The 14432-nt window shown below is 37.1% G+C and overlaps 1 protein-coding gene across 2 annotated transcripts in view; it reads right to left on the reverse strand.

The window, feature by feature from the left end:
- Nucleotides 1–174: 174 nt before the first annotated feature.
- Nucleotides 175–14432, reverse strand: part of LOC129002039 (glycoprotein-N-acetylgalactosamine 3-beta-galactosyltransferase 1-like) — a 43891-nt gene continuing 29633 nt past the window's right edge. For both annotated transcript variants that reach the window (XM_054429546.1, XM_054429547.1), the window contains exons 4-10: nucleotides 13679–13794; nucleotides 11306–11458; nucleotides 10342–10480; nucleotides 6290–6408; nucleotides 5207–5311; nucleotides 4291–4448; nucleotides 175–3592 (exon numbers count right to left, since the gene is read on the reverse strand). In XM_054429546.1, the coding sequence (XP_054285521.1) occupies nucleotides 3416–3592; nucleotides 4291–4448; nucleotides 5207–5311; nucleotides 6290–6408; nucleotides 10342–10480; nucleotides 11306–11458; nucleotides 13679–13794 (967 nt within the window). In that variant the 3' untranslated portion in view covers nucleotides 175–3415. The remainder of the gene's footprint in view (nucleotides 3593–4290; nucleotides 4449–5206; nucleotides 5312–6289; nucleotides 6409–10341; nucleotides 10481–11305; nucleotides 11459–13678; nucleotides 13795–14432) is intronic.

Genomic DNA, 14432 nt, shown 5'->3' on the forward strand with positions numbered 1-14432 from the left:
AAGGTGGTCTCCGAACCACTTGGTCACCACAATATTTCATTGCTACTGGCTGTTGGGGTTTGAGCCCAGAACAAAAGTTCTGCACCACAATACCAGTTGGTCCCCAATTAATGAATGATTGCCAGATTAATATTCTAAGAAAAAGGAGTATAGGTGATGGATATCACTCAGATATAAATTTTACATGTTTTATTACATTGTAATATACAGTACATCTTTGGTGGGTAACATACATTACACATGTGTAATCTTTGGTGTCGTATGACTACAGTCAAAATAGGAAAAAACATCACTTAGTTGAGGAAAAAAGGTAGAAAAATATTAACAAATCTCAAATTTGTTCCTGGAAAGCTAAAGCAAAGTTTGTTCAGACTCAACAAAATAAGCTAAGATTTGTGTAAATAAAGTATGAAAAATATAGACTATTATTTTGCTTCCTAACTAACATTGCATAAATAACATGACTTGTCTTAACAAAATAAATAATATTGATTTGTTCACAATCATATCACAAATCATAATACAAAAAGCTAGTATGTGCGTTTCAGTTGATTCATATGCTCATAAAATTAATTAAATCTAAAAAGTATTGTTACGATTGTACTTCAAAAGCAATCAGTATTTATTTTATAGCTCTGTACAATTTGTACAAAAGTATCAAATTATTGTTTTCATGTACAGGTACTTAGCTAAGGATGAAGCTTAGGAATCACCTTAATTTACTTTCAGTGTAACTATATTTTTTTTTATTTTTGTAAGCTAATCTCAAAAGTACCATTTATGATACTTCTAGGTCAAAATCATCTTAAATAAATATTAAATTTAATGCAGTATTAACTAATCAATTGCAATATTTACGGAATTCAGCATTTGTATTCTCGAGGTTATTAAACATTAGACTTTTTTTTACTGATAATCACTTTTCTTGTCTTATTAAGACAAATACTTGGCAGTGCCAAATACTTTGGTAATCAAGGATCAGTTTGAGAGAAGAGACAGTATAGATAGTTTATATATCTAAATAAATAGAAACAATTTAATCACCCTATTTAACCTAAACTATATAAAGCAACTGTTAAATGTAGTTTCTCTTTTGTAAAGTATATTTCAAGATAAGATCCACTAAGTTAATATGTAAATAGATATTATCAATGATATTATGAAAAAAATATACACCAGTTGTGTCTGAAGATCCCAAATAAAAGAAAAAGGAACTTGAGAATATTTACTGTTACTGTATTCTTTCGTTGTCACTATACGCGTAGTTCAAAACACAACCGACATAGAATTACAAGAGAATAAATATTTATTTCTACGGCTACACAATCTACCTGTGTAAAAACATTCAGACACAATACCACAAATGGCAAGAACCGTTTTAGTATTCACATAAGAAACTGAATGTTTTTACAGGATCTTTAATAACACCCTACAGAAAAATGCAAGTTTACGAGTTCCATCAGTAATATATTTGAAATATAATAAGAACGAACAACATCTAAACATTTATTAGATAACAACATTTAGCACCTATCCTAAGAATATCAAAATAATCATATTTTACAAATTTACAAAAACAGTTTATAAAATATAACTTATTAATAAACCACCGTTTGTTAATCATCTGATGGGTAATCTCTATTAAACATATTGAAAGCTCAGAAAATGTAAGTTTTATTAAGAAATTACGTGTTGAGAATAATAATAAAACATACAAATTTATTGATAAGGACATAATGCATATTTAAATTTAATATATTTTTCAAAGAATGTGAATTTACATAACTACCTCACAACTTTGCAGTTTTTGGCTGAAGAAAACGTGTTAGCAAATTGAATACTGACAGGGCCGGTTTAACCTATACGCGAACTACACGGTCGCATATGGCGCCACGAAAAAGTGGCGCCAACGGGACAAATTTTTTTTTTATAAGACAAAATTGGAAACAACTTTACTGACAAGTGAACAACTTAATTTGGTTTTTTTTTCTCAGAGTTCAAGTACCCAAAGCACCACACCAAAGGCATTTATTCTGTTTGTACCAAAAGCACCTGAAAAATGCGTATACTTGTACAGCACTTCAACTCAAGGACTCAAGACTCAAGGGATTGTTTTGCAGTTTCGATTTGTAGTGAGCTGACGCTCGGCAGCGAACAGCGCGGCGCCTCTGGCAGCTGATAGGCCTCATCCTTAAATTTGCTGTTCACTTGGTCTTAAGTGATCGTTGGTTCATACAAACACAACAGTTAGCCTATGACACCGTAACTTTTGAACTGTTTAAATTGAACATTCTGTATTATTTTGGCAAGGCTTATTTGGCTTTAATACTTCAATTTGGTTTTTCATGTTTTCTACATGTTTAATGTGATATTTAATTAAAAATTCCTCTCTTGTCATCTACCTACACCTGTTTTTCATTGTAATATGCTATAAAAACTTATATCGCATCCAAGTTATCCTGTAAAAACTGATTTCACATTTAGAAATAAATTGTTAACTTTGGGTTTTGCTAAAGTGTATATGATGAGTAAAAGTGTAAAATTCTAAATTTCAGTGAATAATAAACAGAAGTTGAAAATGAAAATAGTATATTTCGTACCTAGGGCCGAAAATCAGGGTTTTCCGGCTCGAGATATTTTTTAAGCTCGAGATGAAGTCGAGCACTTAAAACGATCGAGAACTGCAAAACCATTTCGGTCCGTGGTACGATCGCTATTTTTCACCACACTATACCCTATTACCATTATTCATCACAATAATAATTCACACTGATAGTCAACACAACTACAACTTTAAGGTTATGTGAAGAGGTTATTTGAGGAATCAGCAAAAATTTAATAAATATTGGTAGGCAATGGTGACACTAAAAAAATTCTATTGCAATGTTATGGATACTGATTGTGTATTTAATATGCATTCATGTTTTAAGAAAGTAAGCGGGCAGCTGATTTTGTGGCCCTAGGGATGTAAAAACCTGCTCGGTCCATGTTAGCTGTACTGTATGAGTTACTACTTATGAGTTAGAACTTTCCCGTTTGAAGATTGAATGACTTTATTCAGTTTTGGATATGTTCAGTTAAAAAAAATATTTGCTTGTGATGATCCAAACAAGCTCAGGCAAGAGTTCGGGCCGAGAGAGGAAGTTCTCAGTACTGTGTCTTAACATTGTCAAGAATCTGTATTTTATAATAAATGAGTCAGTCAGTCAGTGAGTCAGTGAGGGCTTTGCCTTTTATATATATAGATAAAGATTTATATATTCCCAACAAGGCTAGAACAAACTTGTTTAACAATAGACCCAAACGGTACTTGTGAGTTAGAGCCGTCTTATAGTCCTAGTTGAACAGTAGATTAACACGTGGGCTCACAGCTCAGTTGCGTCTATGGCACATGAGAGTCAGTCGCGATTGTGTATCACCTGTTGTCACGCAGAGGAGCTGGACTGCTCGGCGTCGCACGAGTCACGCCAGGCTTCACGTAATGGTTGATACCGTACGGCCTGAGATGGTAGATGAGATAGTCCAGAACATACATCTGGTTGGGGCTGACATAGTGGAAGGATATCGCACTGTCTGAACAGCAGTCTATACCCTACAACAGGACAGAGAATTATTATTGGTTGCTCAACGGAAAATGCTGTAAAGATAGAGTAAAATCTAACAAACATGATTATTGTGAGATAACATGATGTTTAAGATTGATTTATTAGTTCATTTTTGCACAAAACACTTGAAGGACATACGACATTATGTTTAGACATTTAAAATTATGAATGAACATATCTTACATTAAATCTATACTCATTTATTTATGGGCATTGTATTTTTAGTTTGAAATGTATCTTATGCACATTATATTAAAACACCTAAAAGTGGAGGACATGGTTTTTGAAAATTAATTGTTGAAAATTCATGAATAAAAATAGAAAATATTTTTTATTAGATTATGATTATATATTCATGTTGACCGTGTATATAAGACAACCCATTATTCCATACACAGTGAAATTGGTATGCTTTGAAACAGTATTAATCAGCCTTGGCAAATATTTTTACCTTCAAGCCCTTTCTGATTCTACTATAGACCTTTTACAGTTCATGTACAAAGAAGTTTGCTATACAAAGTAAAATTGTCTGCAGCGATAAATAAATTAAATCATTAATACCTGCTTCTGTGCATAATTTCAAGAAAAGAATAACTTGATCCTATGATAAAATTTTGCCCAACTACAACATATTTTTAGTATAAACTGTGAAACAACGTTTTAGATAATACTTAATGGAACTCACCTCTGGGCTAGGGTAGTAAACGTACTTCCAATACCAGAAGTTGGGATCCGAATGTCCGGGGATAAGATGATGTTCAGGGACAAACGGGAAGAACCTTCCTCTACCAAACGAGTCTCTGGAATCCATCGCAAGGACGTTCACCCTCTCCAGACACTTGCCTGCAGCAGACAAAAAACATAAAAAACTTCTATACACCACATTATCTATCAATATTTAACACGACATACATATACCAGCCGTGACTGTGTAGCCTTGTAGCTGAAATCAGTAAGAGCTAGCAAAGATTTGAAAGATTTTCATGGTCAGGAATTCTACAAGACACTCTTAGGCGTTTTTACAAAATTGCACTACTTCACCTTCTAAAAGTGCCTTAATTCTAAAATCTGTACAATGTCTTAGATTTTTACATGTTTTTAGTTTTTAAAATTACTTTTAGGACATATATTTGTACTTTTAATAAGTGCCTTAGGTGACATTTCAAAATTGTAACCCACTAAAAAAATTTTAATGGCGGATTTTCAATAAAAAAGGTAGTTTTTTAACACTTGGGGGGCCAAACCGTTGTGCACGGGTGGTTTGACTCACCCTGTATTGAGGCTTCACTTTTAGGTCAGGGCTAGTGTGCAGCTCATGAGAAGTTTATCTGAATTATCAGAGTTTGGTGGTAGAGGCTCCTGTGGAAGGTGGCTGGATTCTTTCTAGGTTGTACCTCAAATCAGACCTTTCTTGCAACCTTTTACATTTCCCAAGTGTCTGAGTCCACGGACACATGTTTTTAAGTAGGCCTAGTTTGACATTTTTTCATAAGATAAGGGAAGGATCATCAAGTAGGTGAAATTAAATCAATTAAAAACCTGTGGGGTTCAAAGAGTTAAGACTGACAAGGTATTTCCATGTGGGTTTGGTTACAACTTACCCATTTCAACATCTTCCGCACCTCCACTGTCCTCTCTGCATTTCTTCTTGTCTGGAAGACCCTCTTCCACAAACCTCCTCACAGCTTCTTTACTTAAAACATAACCTATAAACAAATATACTCATTCAATTGTGTAAAAGAAAATTATGAAAAAAACATTCAACCATGCTGCATAGGCTATATTTTATACACACACAAAAAAATGTATTGCAGACAATTTTAGTCTTCTACAACTGTTCAAACCGCATTTAAAATCCATCCCTATTCCTAACAAACCCGATGTCCCTGTTTCTACACAGTATACAATTATTAATGTTTAATATTTTGAGTGTATGTTTTGTTCTGCTTTCAGTACATTTTTGTGTCAGTTAAACATTGTGAAAAATTGTAAATGACATTATTAGCCTATACTTTATGAAGTAGGCCTAAAAAATATCTTGTGAATAAGTCCGTACTGTTATACAACATTAAAGTCTTTCCCATCTAGTTTGTAAAAATTGGTTTGTTAAAAATGGGTGAACGCAAAAACTACTAAAACGACTGGGCTGAAATTGTGCGCAAGGGTAGAATAAGAACCTGGCCTACACACATAGTCAACAATTCTTAAAACCCCTTCAGGCTACACCCAGTGGACCTCTTAACTTTTGAGATGCAGCTCATAAAGGTAGATATTGATTTGCCTCTGTGGTCTATCGCAACTAAAGTAAAACACCTGAGTTGCATTTTTAACTCTAGTTATATCGTTTTAAAAGTGCATTCCTTTCTGGGACACTCATTATTATTTAGGCTTACTTTAAATTTTTTAGAATTAAAATTTTTTCTTTTCAGACAAGTTAATTGAACCTAAACCAAAACGGTACATCAAATTATGTTAGTATGACCCTTACAGTCACAGGCCATTTAGTGGGCCTGTGACTGTTTTCTACAGTAGATTAAAAGTACCACATTATTATTTTCTTCAATCATCAAAGCAAGGAGGTAAAGCGATTAGTCTATTTCTTAGTGTTGGGAGGTTACAACGAAGAAGTTAATTTACATCTGTGCATACTGTGACATGCTTAACAAACCCTATTAGTGACTCACCTGCGCCCCCACTCATGTAGCCTTGCTTGGTGTAGGGTCGGAACCGGCAACCAAAGTATATCGGATCAGAGGAGTTATGTTCTGACAGCAGGTAGCGCAGATTTTCTACTATCACATACCTGTGAAATTCATAGTCTATATTGTTCTGTAAACAGTATTTCATTTTTAACAAAAATAAAAATAATTTGTCTAGTAAGAAGTCAATAGCACACCAATTCAAAACCTTTAATGCAGGTTCTAATCTTTATTTATCTATACTGATAAGCGAGTGGTTTACATGCCACAGGGCGACGATGGACTGCTCCCATCGGCCGAGGTCAGAAGATTGGTCGACCTCGCACACGAGTCTGGATCTGAACTCGTGATAGGCTGCGACTCCAATGCCCATAATACGGCCTGGGGATGCAGGGACACTAACAACCGAGGTAGGTCACTTCTAGAATACATAGCTTCTTGCGGCCTACTTGTTGCAAATGTAGGCTCAGAACCAACTTTTTTAAGCAGGATAGGCCAATCAGTAATTGATCTTACCCTGTGTTCGGCGGGTATGGCTGACAGGATTATTGACTGGTCAGTGTCCCTTGAGCCATCCCTGTCTGATCATAGGCACATTGTCTTCGGGTTGGGGAATTTCTGCGGCGAGGTTCGCTTATTCAGGAGCCCAGTTAAAACCGATTGGGCATCCTTCAGAGCTGATCTTCGGGGCAGAATTGCCTCGAACCTGAACACATCTCCTATTAACACAGTTGATGCGCTTGACGAGGCGGCAGATCGTCTAACTAGGTGCATAGTTACATCCTTTGAGGATAATTGTCCTTTGAGCAAGGGAAAGAGCAACAGGGCTAGTTGGTGGGGTCCTGAACTTGCCTCTCTTAGGAAGAGAGTAAGGGCCCAATTTAGGCGAGCAAAGATAACCAATAATTGGGATACATACCATACAACTCTCACAGAATATAACCATGCAGTACGTAAGGCCAAAAGGCTCTCATGGAAAAATTTTTGTGGAAATTTAGAGAGTATCAAGGATACTTCTAGAATACATAAGGTACTTGTTAGAGACAGGCATGTTACTTTGGGTGCCGTTGAGGGACCGGATGGTGTAATGGCTTTTGAACCTACCGAAATACTAAAGGTTATGGTAAAAACTCATTTCCCTGGTTGTATTGTTTCTGAAGTGCAGCAGGAGGAGGTGAGTCCAGAGCGGCCTAACCTGGGCCGTCGTGCCACTCATTCTATGTGGAGCACTGCTTGCCGCATAGTCACCTTCAGCAAGGTAAGATGGGCTGTTGGCTTATTACGACCCTTCAAATCGCCGGGTCCTGATGAGGTAAGACCTGTTTGTTTGCAGGAGGGTCTTGATACAATTATACACCCACTCTGTAAACTTTTCAGAGCCAGCTTAGCGTTAGGACACATTCCCTTAGGGTGGTGTAATTCGCGTATCGCATTTATTCCTAAACCAGGAAGGGATAGTTACACTGACCCTAAGTCATTCAGACCCATTTCTCTATCTTCTTTCTTTCTTAAGATCCTAGAGAAGTTGGTCTCAAGATATATGATGGATACAGCTCTTAGGACACATCCTTTACATATTAATCAGCATGCGTATGTCTCAGGAAGATCATGCGAGACTGCGTTGCACCAACTTGTAAGCAAGATTGAGAAAGCTCTAGAGAGCAGTGAAGTGGCCCTGGGTGCCTTTCTCGATATTCAAGGTGCTTTTGACAATACTGGTACTCCAGCGATTCTTAATGCGGTGAGAGCAAGAGGTTTTCACGGTATAATATGTAGATGGATTGAATCCTTGCTTCTCAGTAGGAAGGTTAGGCTCTCACTCCACAATGATACGATCGAGGCAAGAACTACTCGAGGATGTCCTCAGGGGGGGGTTCTTTCTCCTCTACTTTGGAATTTGGTAGCAGACGACCTTATAAGGACCCTCAACGAAAGTGGGGTTTTTGCCTTAGGTTATGCTGATGATGTTGCAATCCTTGTGGTTGGAAAGTTCCACGGAACCATAACTGACCTTATGAATAGAGCTTTAAGGGTAGTGGACCGTTGGTGCCAGGATGTTGGGCTCTCTATAAATCCCAGGAAAGTTGTAATGGTACCCTTCACAAGAAGGAGGAAACTGGACGGGATCGGCCCACTAAGACTGCAGGGTACTGTAATAGAGCTGCAGAATCAGGTGAAGTATCTTGGTGTAATTTTGGACAGATCACTTCACTGGGGACCACACCTTCAAAAAGTCATTGAGCGTGGCAAATGGTCCCTTATGGCATGCAGGCGGATGGTAAGTGGCACATGGGGGTTACAGCCTAAACTTATGCACTGGCTGTATGTATCTGTTGTTCGACCCGCCCTTACATATGGTTCGCTTGTGTGGTGGCCAAAGATGGAATCAACTATAGCTGTCAAAGCTTTAGCAGGAGTTCAGAGGCTTGCTCTTATTATGATAACTGGGGCAGTAAGTAGCTGTCCTGGAGCGGCACTTGACTGTCTGCTTGACATGCTACCTATTGACATTTATATTAAGGTGGTAGCAAGTAAAACAGCCCAACGCCTTAGATGCGAAAACTTATGGATAGCCTCAGGGAACAATAAAGGGCACTCTAAAATTGTTCAGGTGGTACATAATGATGAATTGGACTTACCTTCAGATCACATGTCCAAAAAATACTCCTTTGGAAAGCCTTTCAAAGTACTAATACCAGATAGGAAGGATTGGTCTGGCGGAAAAGGACCCATACCCACAGGTGACTTAGAATGCTATACTGATGGTTCTAAGATCAAAAATGGGGGCACTGGAGCAGGTGTGCATTGGATGAATGGAGGCACTGGTATTTGTCTTCCAATGGGGGTGTACCCAACTGTCTTTCAAGCGGAGGTCACTGCCATTCTAGTTTGTGCTCAAGAACATCTTAACAAAGATATCAGAGACAAAACAATCAATATCTTTACTGATAGTCAAGCGACCTTAAAAGCATTAAACTCTTACGAATTCAACTCCAGGCTCGTGTGGGATTGTCTTGCTTCTGTGTCTGAGTTGGGTAGGAGAAATGACCTTACGCTTTGCTGGGTACCAGGACACTCAGGCATTGAAGGAAATGAAGCTGCAGACAGATTGGCAAATACTGCCTCTGCGACATCATTGTTAGGCCCGCAACCCTTCTGTGGCATCTCACGAAACAGTGTATGTTCTGCGATTGCGTCATGGGCCAAGGAAAAGCATCGCAAACGCTGGGTCGATGTTCCCCTTCTTAGGGTCAGCAAGCTTACTCTGTTTAGGCCTTCCAAAAAGGTTGCCTGTGACCTCTTGAGACTAGACAGACGAAGAATTAAATTAATTGTTGAACTGATAACTGGTCATGGAAGATTCAGGAAACATCTACAACGGATGGGCTTATATGATGGTGAACCGATCTGTAGGTACTGTGATAGGTCAGAAGAGACAGCTGATCACTTACTCTTTGATTGTATTGAGCTCTCTGACGCTAGATCGATAACTCTTGGAAATATGGCTAGAGGTAGATTTCTTCCTGAGGATGAACTAATTGGGAAGCTACAGGCATTCATTGGGCGCCTCAACTTGTAGGTCAACAAGAAAGCAATTAAGTATCTGGGGTGCGCAATAATTCGATTTCGGATGAAGTGCTTTAAGGTCTCGACCTGCCCCTGTCAGATAAGATAAGATAAGATAAGCGAGTGGTTATAGTGCTTGCCTGATAATCAAAAGGTCACTAATTTGATCCTGAGAATTAGCTGAGCGTTTTGATGGTTTTAAAAAACCCAGCTGTTCTTAATCATTGTGCTTATGATAAATATTCCTGGCTAAAGAAACGTACGACAATTTTGCCGGCAAGAGTGTCTTCTTGATTCTCAAAGTACGAGCAGCTGTACCACACTCGCGAGGCATCGTATGGCACCGTGTGAAATGTTCTTGGAACTGTAATTTAATTTTACCTTTTTTCCTGGAACATGTCCCAGTTAAGCCGCAACAAAATTAATCCAATTGCAGTTATGCGAGAGTTGAGTATAAGATTACAACTTACGTGTCATCGTCTGCTTTCAACACCCAGTCCACCTGGTCCAGATAGTTGTTGTAGACATACTTGAATGCTTCTTTGGTCTTGGCCCACAGATTGTCCCTACCTTCACTCACAGGCAAAGCTATGGAGGGCAGCGATGTATCTACATAGACAACAGTTAAACTGTAAGAACAACATTCCCTCTGTGCTGACAAACAATAAAGGAGACAAAGGGCAGGATGAGCAGGCTTTTCTTAAAAATTGTAGGCATCCCACTTATTCTTGCTTATTATATCTCACTATATCTTGCTTATACTGTCCTTTGTCTCCTGAATTCTCAAGCAATAAGCCCTTTCCAATCAAACCTAACCTCTGTGCTGACAAAGCTATGTTAAAAGGTATCAACTGTCAATTCAAAAGGTTTAGAAAACCTTAAATAAGATTCATTCTATAAGAATAAGAGTCTTTATTACCCTTTAAACATTTTACGGTGCAATGGGGTTCGTCATTTGCTACATAATAAATTGGTACATAATATTTAAAATGTAATGAAATATTTTACATAAAAAATAATAAAGATCATTAAATTAAATAAGTTAAAACAAGCTGGCAAGATAAAAATCCACTAATGGCAGGTAAAAATATAGGCAAAATACAATTTAAAATAGAACAAGTATGTAACAGTAATGTTACACCATGTAACATAGAAAAATTACTAACATGGCAAGATGGTAAAAATAGATTCTAGAAAAAATAGGATTTTTAGATATGAAGACTGCTGTTATGCACCACATTAAACTATAATGTTCAAGATTCATAAGGTCCAAAGCTCATTGGCTAACTTGTTTCTTTCACTAACTGTACTTTGGACACTATATTAGACATTCCGTAACATTCATTATACCTTAGCACATTACTAACTCGGCCCCCAAACAATTTTACTCCAACCAATCAAATACTCCACCAATCCCAGATTCAAGCATCTTACCGTTTTGTGAGCTCATGAAGAGCAAGATGTTGCACCGTTTCCCCCAAGTAGCCTTGACATGACGTGCCTTCTTCTGATGGTTGTTTGGCGAAGTCATGATCCAACACAACACTTTCACACGTTGAGCTAACTCTTTGGCTACTATGTCTTCGTCTACACCAGGAAAATACAAATACAAATTACACAAATTCTCTAGTAACCTTTTCATAGATGATATATTATTACAGTGTCAAAATAGCTTGTTTGTTTATTTATTTTGCCAACGTATTTAGACAAATTTTACAGTTTAATTACAAGATGTAATGACTTACAAGCTGGGTAAGTCAGTGCTTCAAAAGCTCTCTTAAGGTATAAGAAGGTTGCTGGTTTGATCCTGAGGAAAGTCAAGTTGCTTTTAGACGGATTGAAACCTGGCACAGCTGTCCTTGATTATTGAGCTTTAATGAATTGGACAGCTGCTCTAGTGGATTATAGTTTTCAGATATTTTGCCCCATACTTTAACTCAAGATATTTGAGAAAGACAATGTCTATGAAATTTGAGAAAATATATACAAAGGTCAACTGTAATAAAATTTTATGAAGGTCTCAGACTAAAATCTCACCATGTCAGTCATGTCAATATCTCAAGTTTCAAAAGAAAACTTGTTAACACAACCTTTAGTAAAAATTATTCTCATTATATGATTGAAACAAATGCATCATAAATCTATATCTATAAAAGAGGAACTATGTATGTGTGTATATATATATATATATGTATATACGTTATGGACTCCTAAACCGCTCGACAGATTGTAAGGAAACTTTCAGGCATTATTAAGCATCTTTCAAGGATGGTTCGAGTGAAGTTTGGTGCAGATCCGTCAAAAGGGCTCTGCCCCAGAGGGTTTTAAGTGGGCCAATGCAAGGCCACACTAAAAAAAACAGGCCGTAATGCTCGTCTAGCATGACGTCACGATAGAATACGGCAATGAGGTAATGTTTGCCGTTTGTGATCAGCTGCTTGTTTTAATATTTTCATCGAAAACAAAAATATAACCTTAATTACGTCATTGCCGTCTTCTATCGTGACGTCATGCTTAACGAGCATTACGGCCTGTTTTTTTTAGTGTGGCCTTGGCCAATGTCAGACTTTTTGATCTAAAATGTTTACAAATAAATATAATTTAAAAGCAGATGTTTACTTTCACCAACTGTTTTGAAGGTTTGAATAATCACAACATTCTGTATTAGCATTAGTCAATAGTCATGATTTGAAATAGTGCCACAGTGTTTCTACAGAGTGCAGCACAGAAAACTATTTTACTTTTGAATTAGTCCAAATGTATTAAACCTCAATCGCAGCACACCTGTGCACTCAACAACGTTTAAATTCTCCAATGTTAAATATTAAAAACATAAAAACCTTTATCAAAGTATTATAACCAATAAAATGGATGACTTTTTAAAATTTATGACAACAGCTAATTTGCAACCTAAAGGTGAGTGAGCGTAGCGAACGAACATCAACCTGGAGGCGATTTAGCGTAGCGAACGAGCTAACCTGAAAACAAGTGAGCGCAGCGAACGAGCTCCAACCTAAAGGTGAGTGATAGAAAAAGGAGGATAGCAGCTAGCTTACCTTGAAAGTGTGGGTAGGACGTGATTGAGCCATGCGAATACTTATGAAGTTAATCGGGGCAAAGCCCAAAAATTATAAATTTTAACACATACTTCAGGTGTTATGTTTCAGGATGGTGTAGTTTTGTCTTAGTTTTTTGTAAGGGGATTTCTTTGCATTATTGATTCAATACTATATTTCAATACTGGCTGCATACATCACTACTATACAAGCCTTCACAGCCACTTCAGATAAGAGTATTAAACTTAATCTTATCTACATAGATTGGCACTGATTTTTATAAGCACAGCTGTATCAATTAAAACATTCAGTTCTGAATGAATGTAAACAAGTATTTAGGAAGCTAAAGATCTGGGGTTCTGTTAAAAAAAATGACTGGTACTAGTAAGACACTTAGCCTTTTTGGCTCAATCACAAGAAAACCGTGCCAGAAAATTCAATTGCAGTTGTATTCTTAAACTAAGCTTCTATAGAGTATGCATCTTACTTATTCAAAACCTCAATTTAAAAGCCCAATGATGAAGAACAGTCGTTGGGTACAGTTTAAAACCATTAAAAATCTTCTGCAAATTCGTTAATTTGTTCAGGATCAAACCGACAATCCACAAAACCACTCAGCTACATAAACCAGCACAAAATGCAATATAACTAAAGTCACCTGATTTGTTCCTCTGTTATAGTAATTACAAAAATCCTGTTCACCACTAGATTAGTGACAGTCTGATGTTATTTTACTCTCAATCGAACCTACCTTTGTGGAACTCTTCGTCATGACCGTGTGTGCCTACATCGCCTTTCAGTTCAGGCAAGTTGTCCAAGTGGCTATGGTGGTGGGGGTCTGAAGCACGAAAATCGTTATCTAATTCCCTGTAAGAACAGAAAAGAGAGATTAATTTGGGAAATTTGATGTAGTTAAGGATTTTTTTCTCATACTGCAGCCAAAAGGGCTTTTTCAACAGGTCCAAATGTGATGTGAGAGCAAAGCCATTCTCATTTCATTCTCACTTAATGTAGCCTATTGATTGTAGTTCATTAAGTTAATTCGTTGACTGTGATTTATCTATATTCAATCCAACAAGATTAGTTACAGTCTAGTAACACGATTGGCATGGACCAAATTTGAATACTTCGGTGATAGTTGTTTGCTTTTAAAAAGAAAATAAACTGTGTGGAATCCATTTGGGAAGCTAAGCTAACAGCAAAGTTTTGTTTTGTTAGTTAATTAGCTTAAAAATATAACTCATCATACAGAAATAGTCACTTCATGCTCTAGTAACAATATATAATAATACCAGTATAAATACAGTATAAATACAGGAGTGAGACAAGGGGACGGGATTTCCCCCACTCTTTTCAACATAGCGATTGAAGAAGCTCTACAAAAAGTAAAAAATCTAAAGAGGGGCCTAAAATTGGGTGTAGACTTAAATGTCATGGCCTTTGCAGATGATGTGGTGATATTGGCTGAAAAGTCGGAGGATTTGTGTTTTCTAGCCGACAAGTTT

This window comes from Macrosteles quadrilineatus, unplaced genomic scaffold (genome assembly GCF_028750875.1).
Source record: "Macrosteles quadrilineatus isolate MER2022 unplaced genomic scaffold, UCM_ALF_1.0 Scaffold_9__3_contigs__length_116548681, whole genome shotgun sequence".
Taxonomy (NCBI): domain Eukaryota; kingdom Metazoa; phylum Arthropoda; class Insecta; order Hemiptera; family Cicadellidae; genus Macrosteles; species Macrosteles quadrilineatus.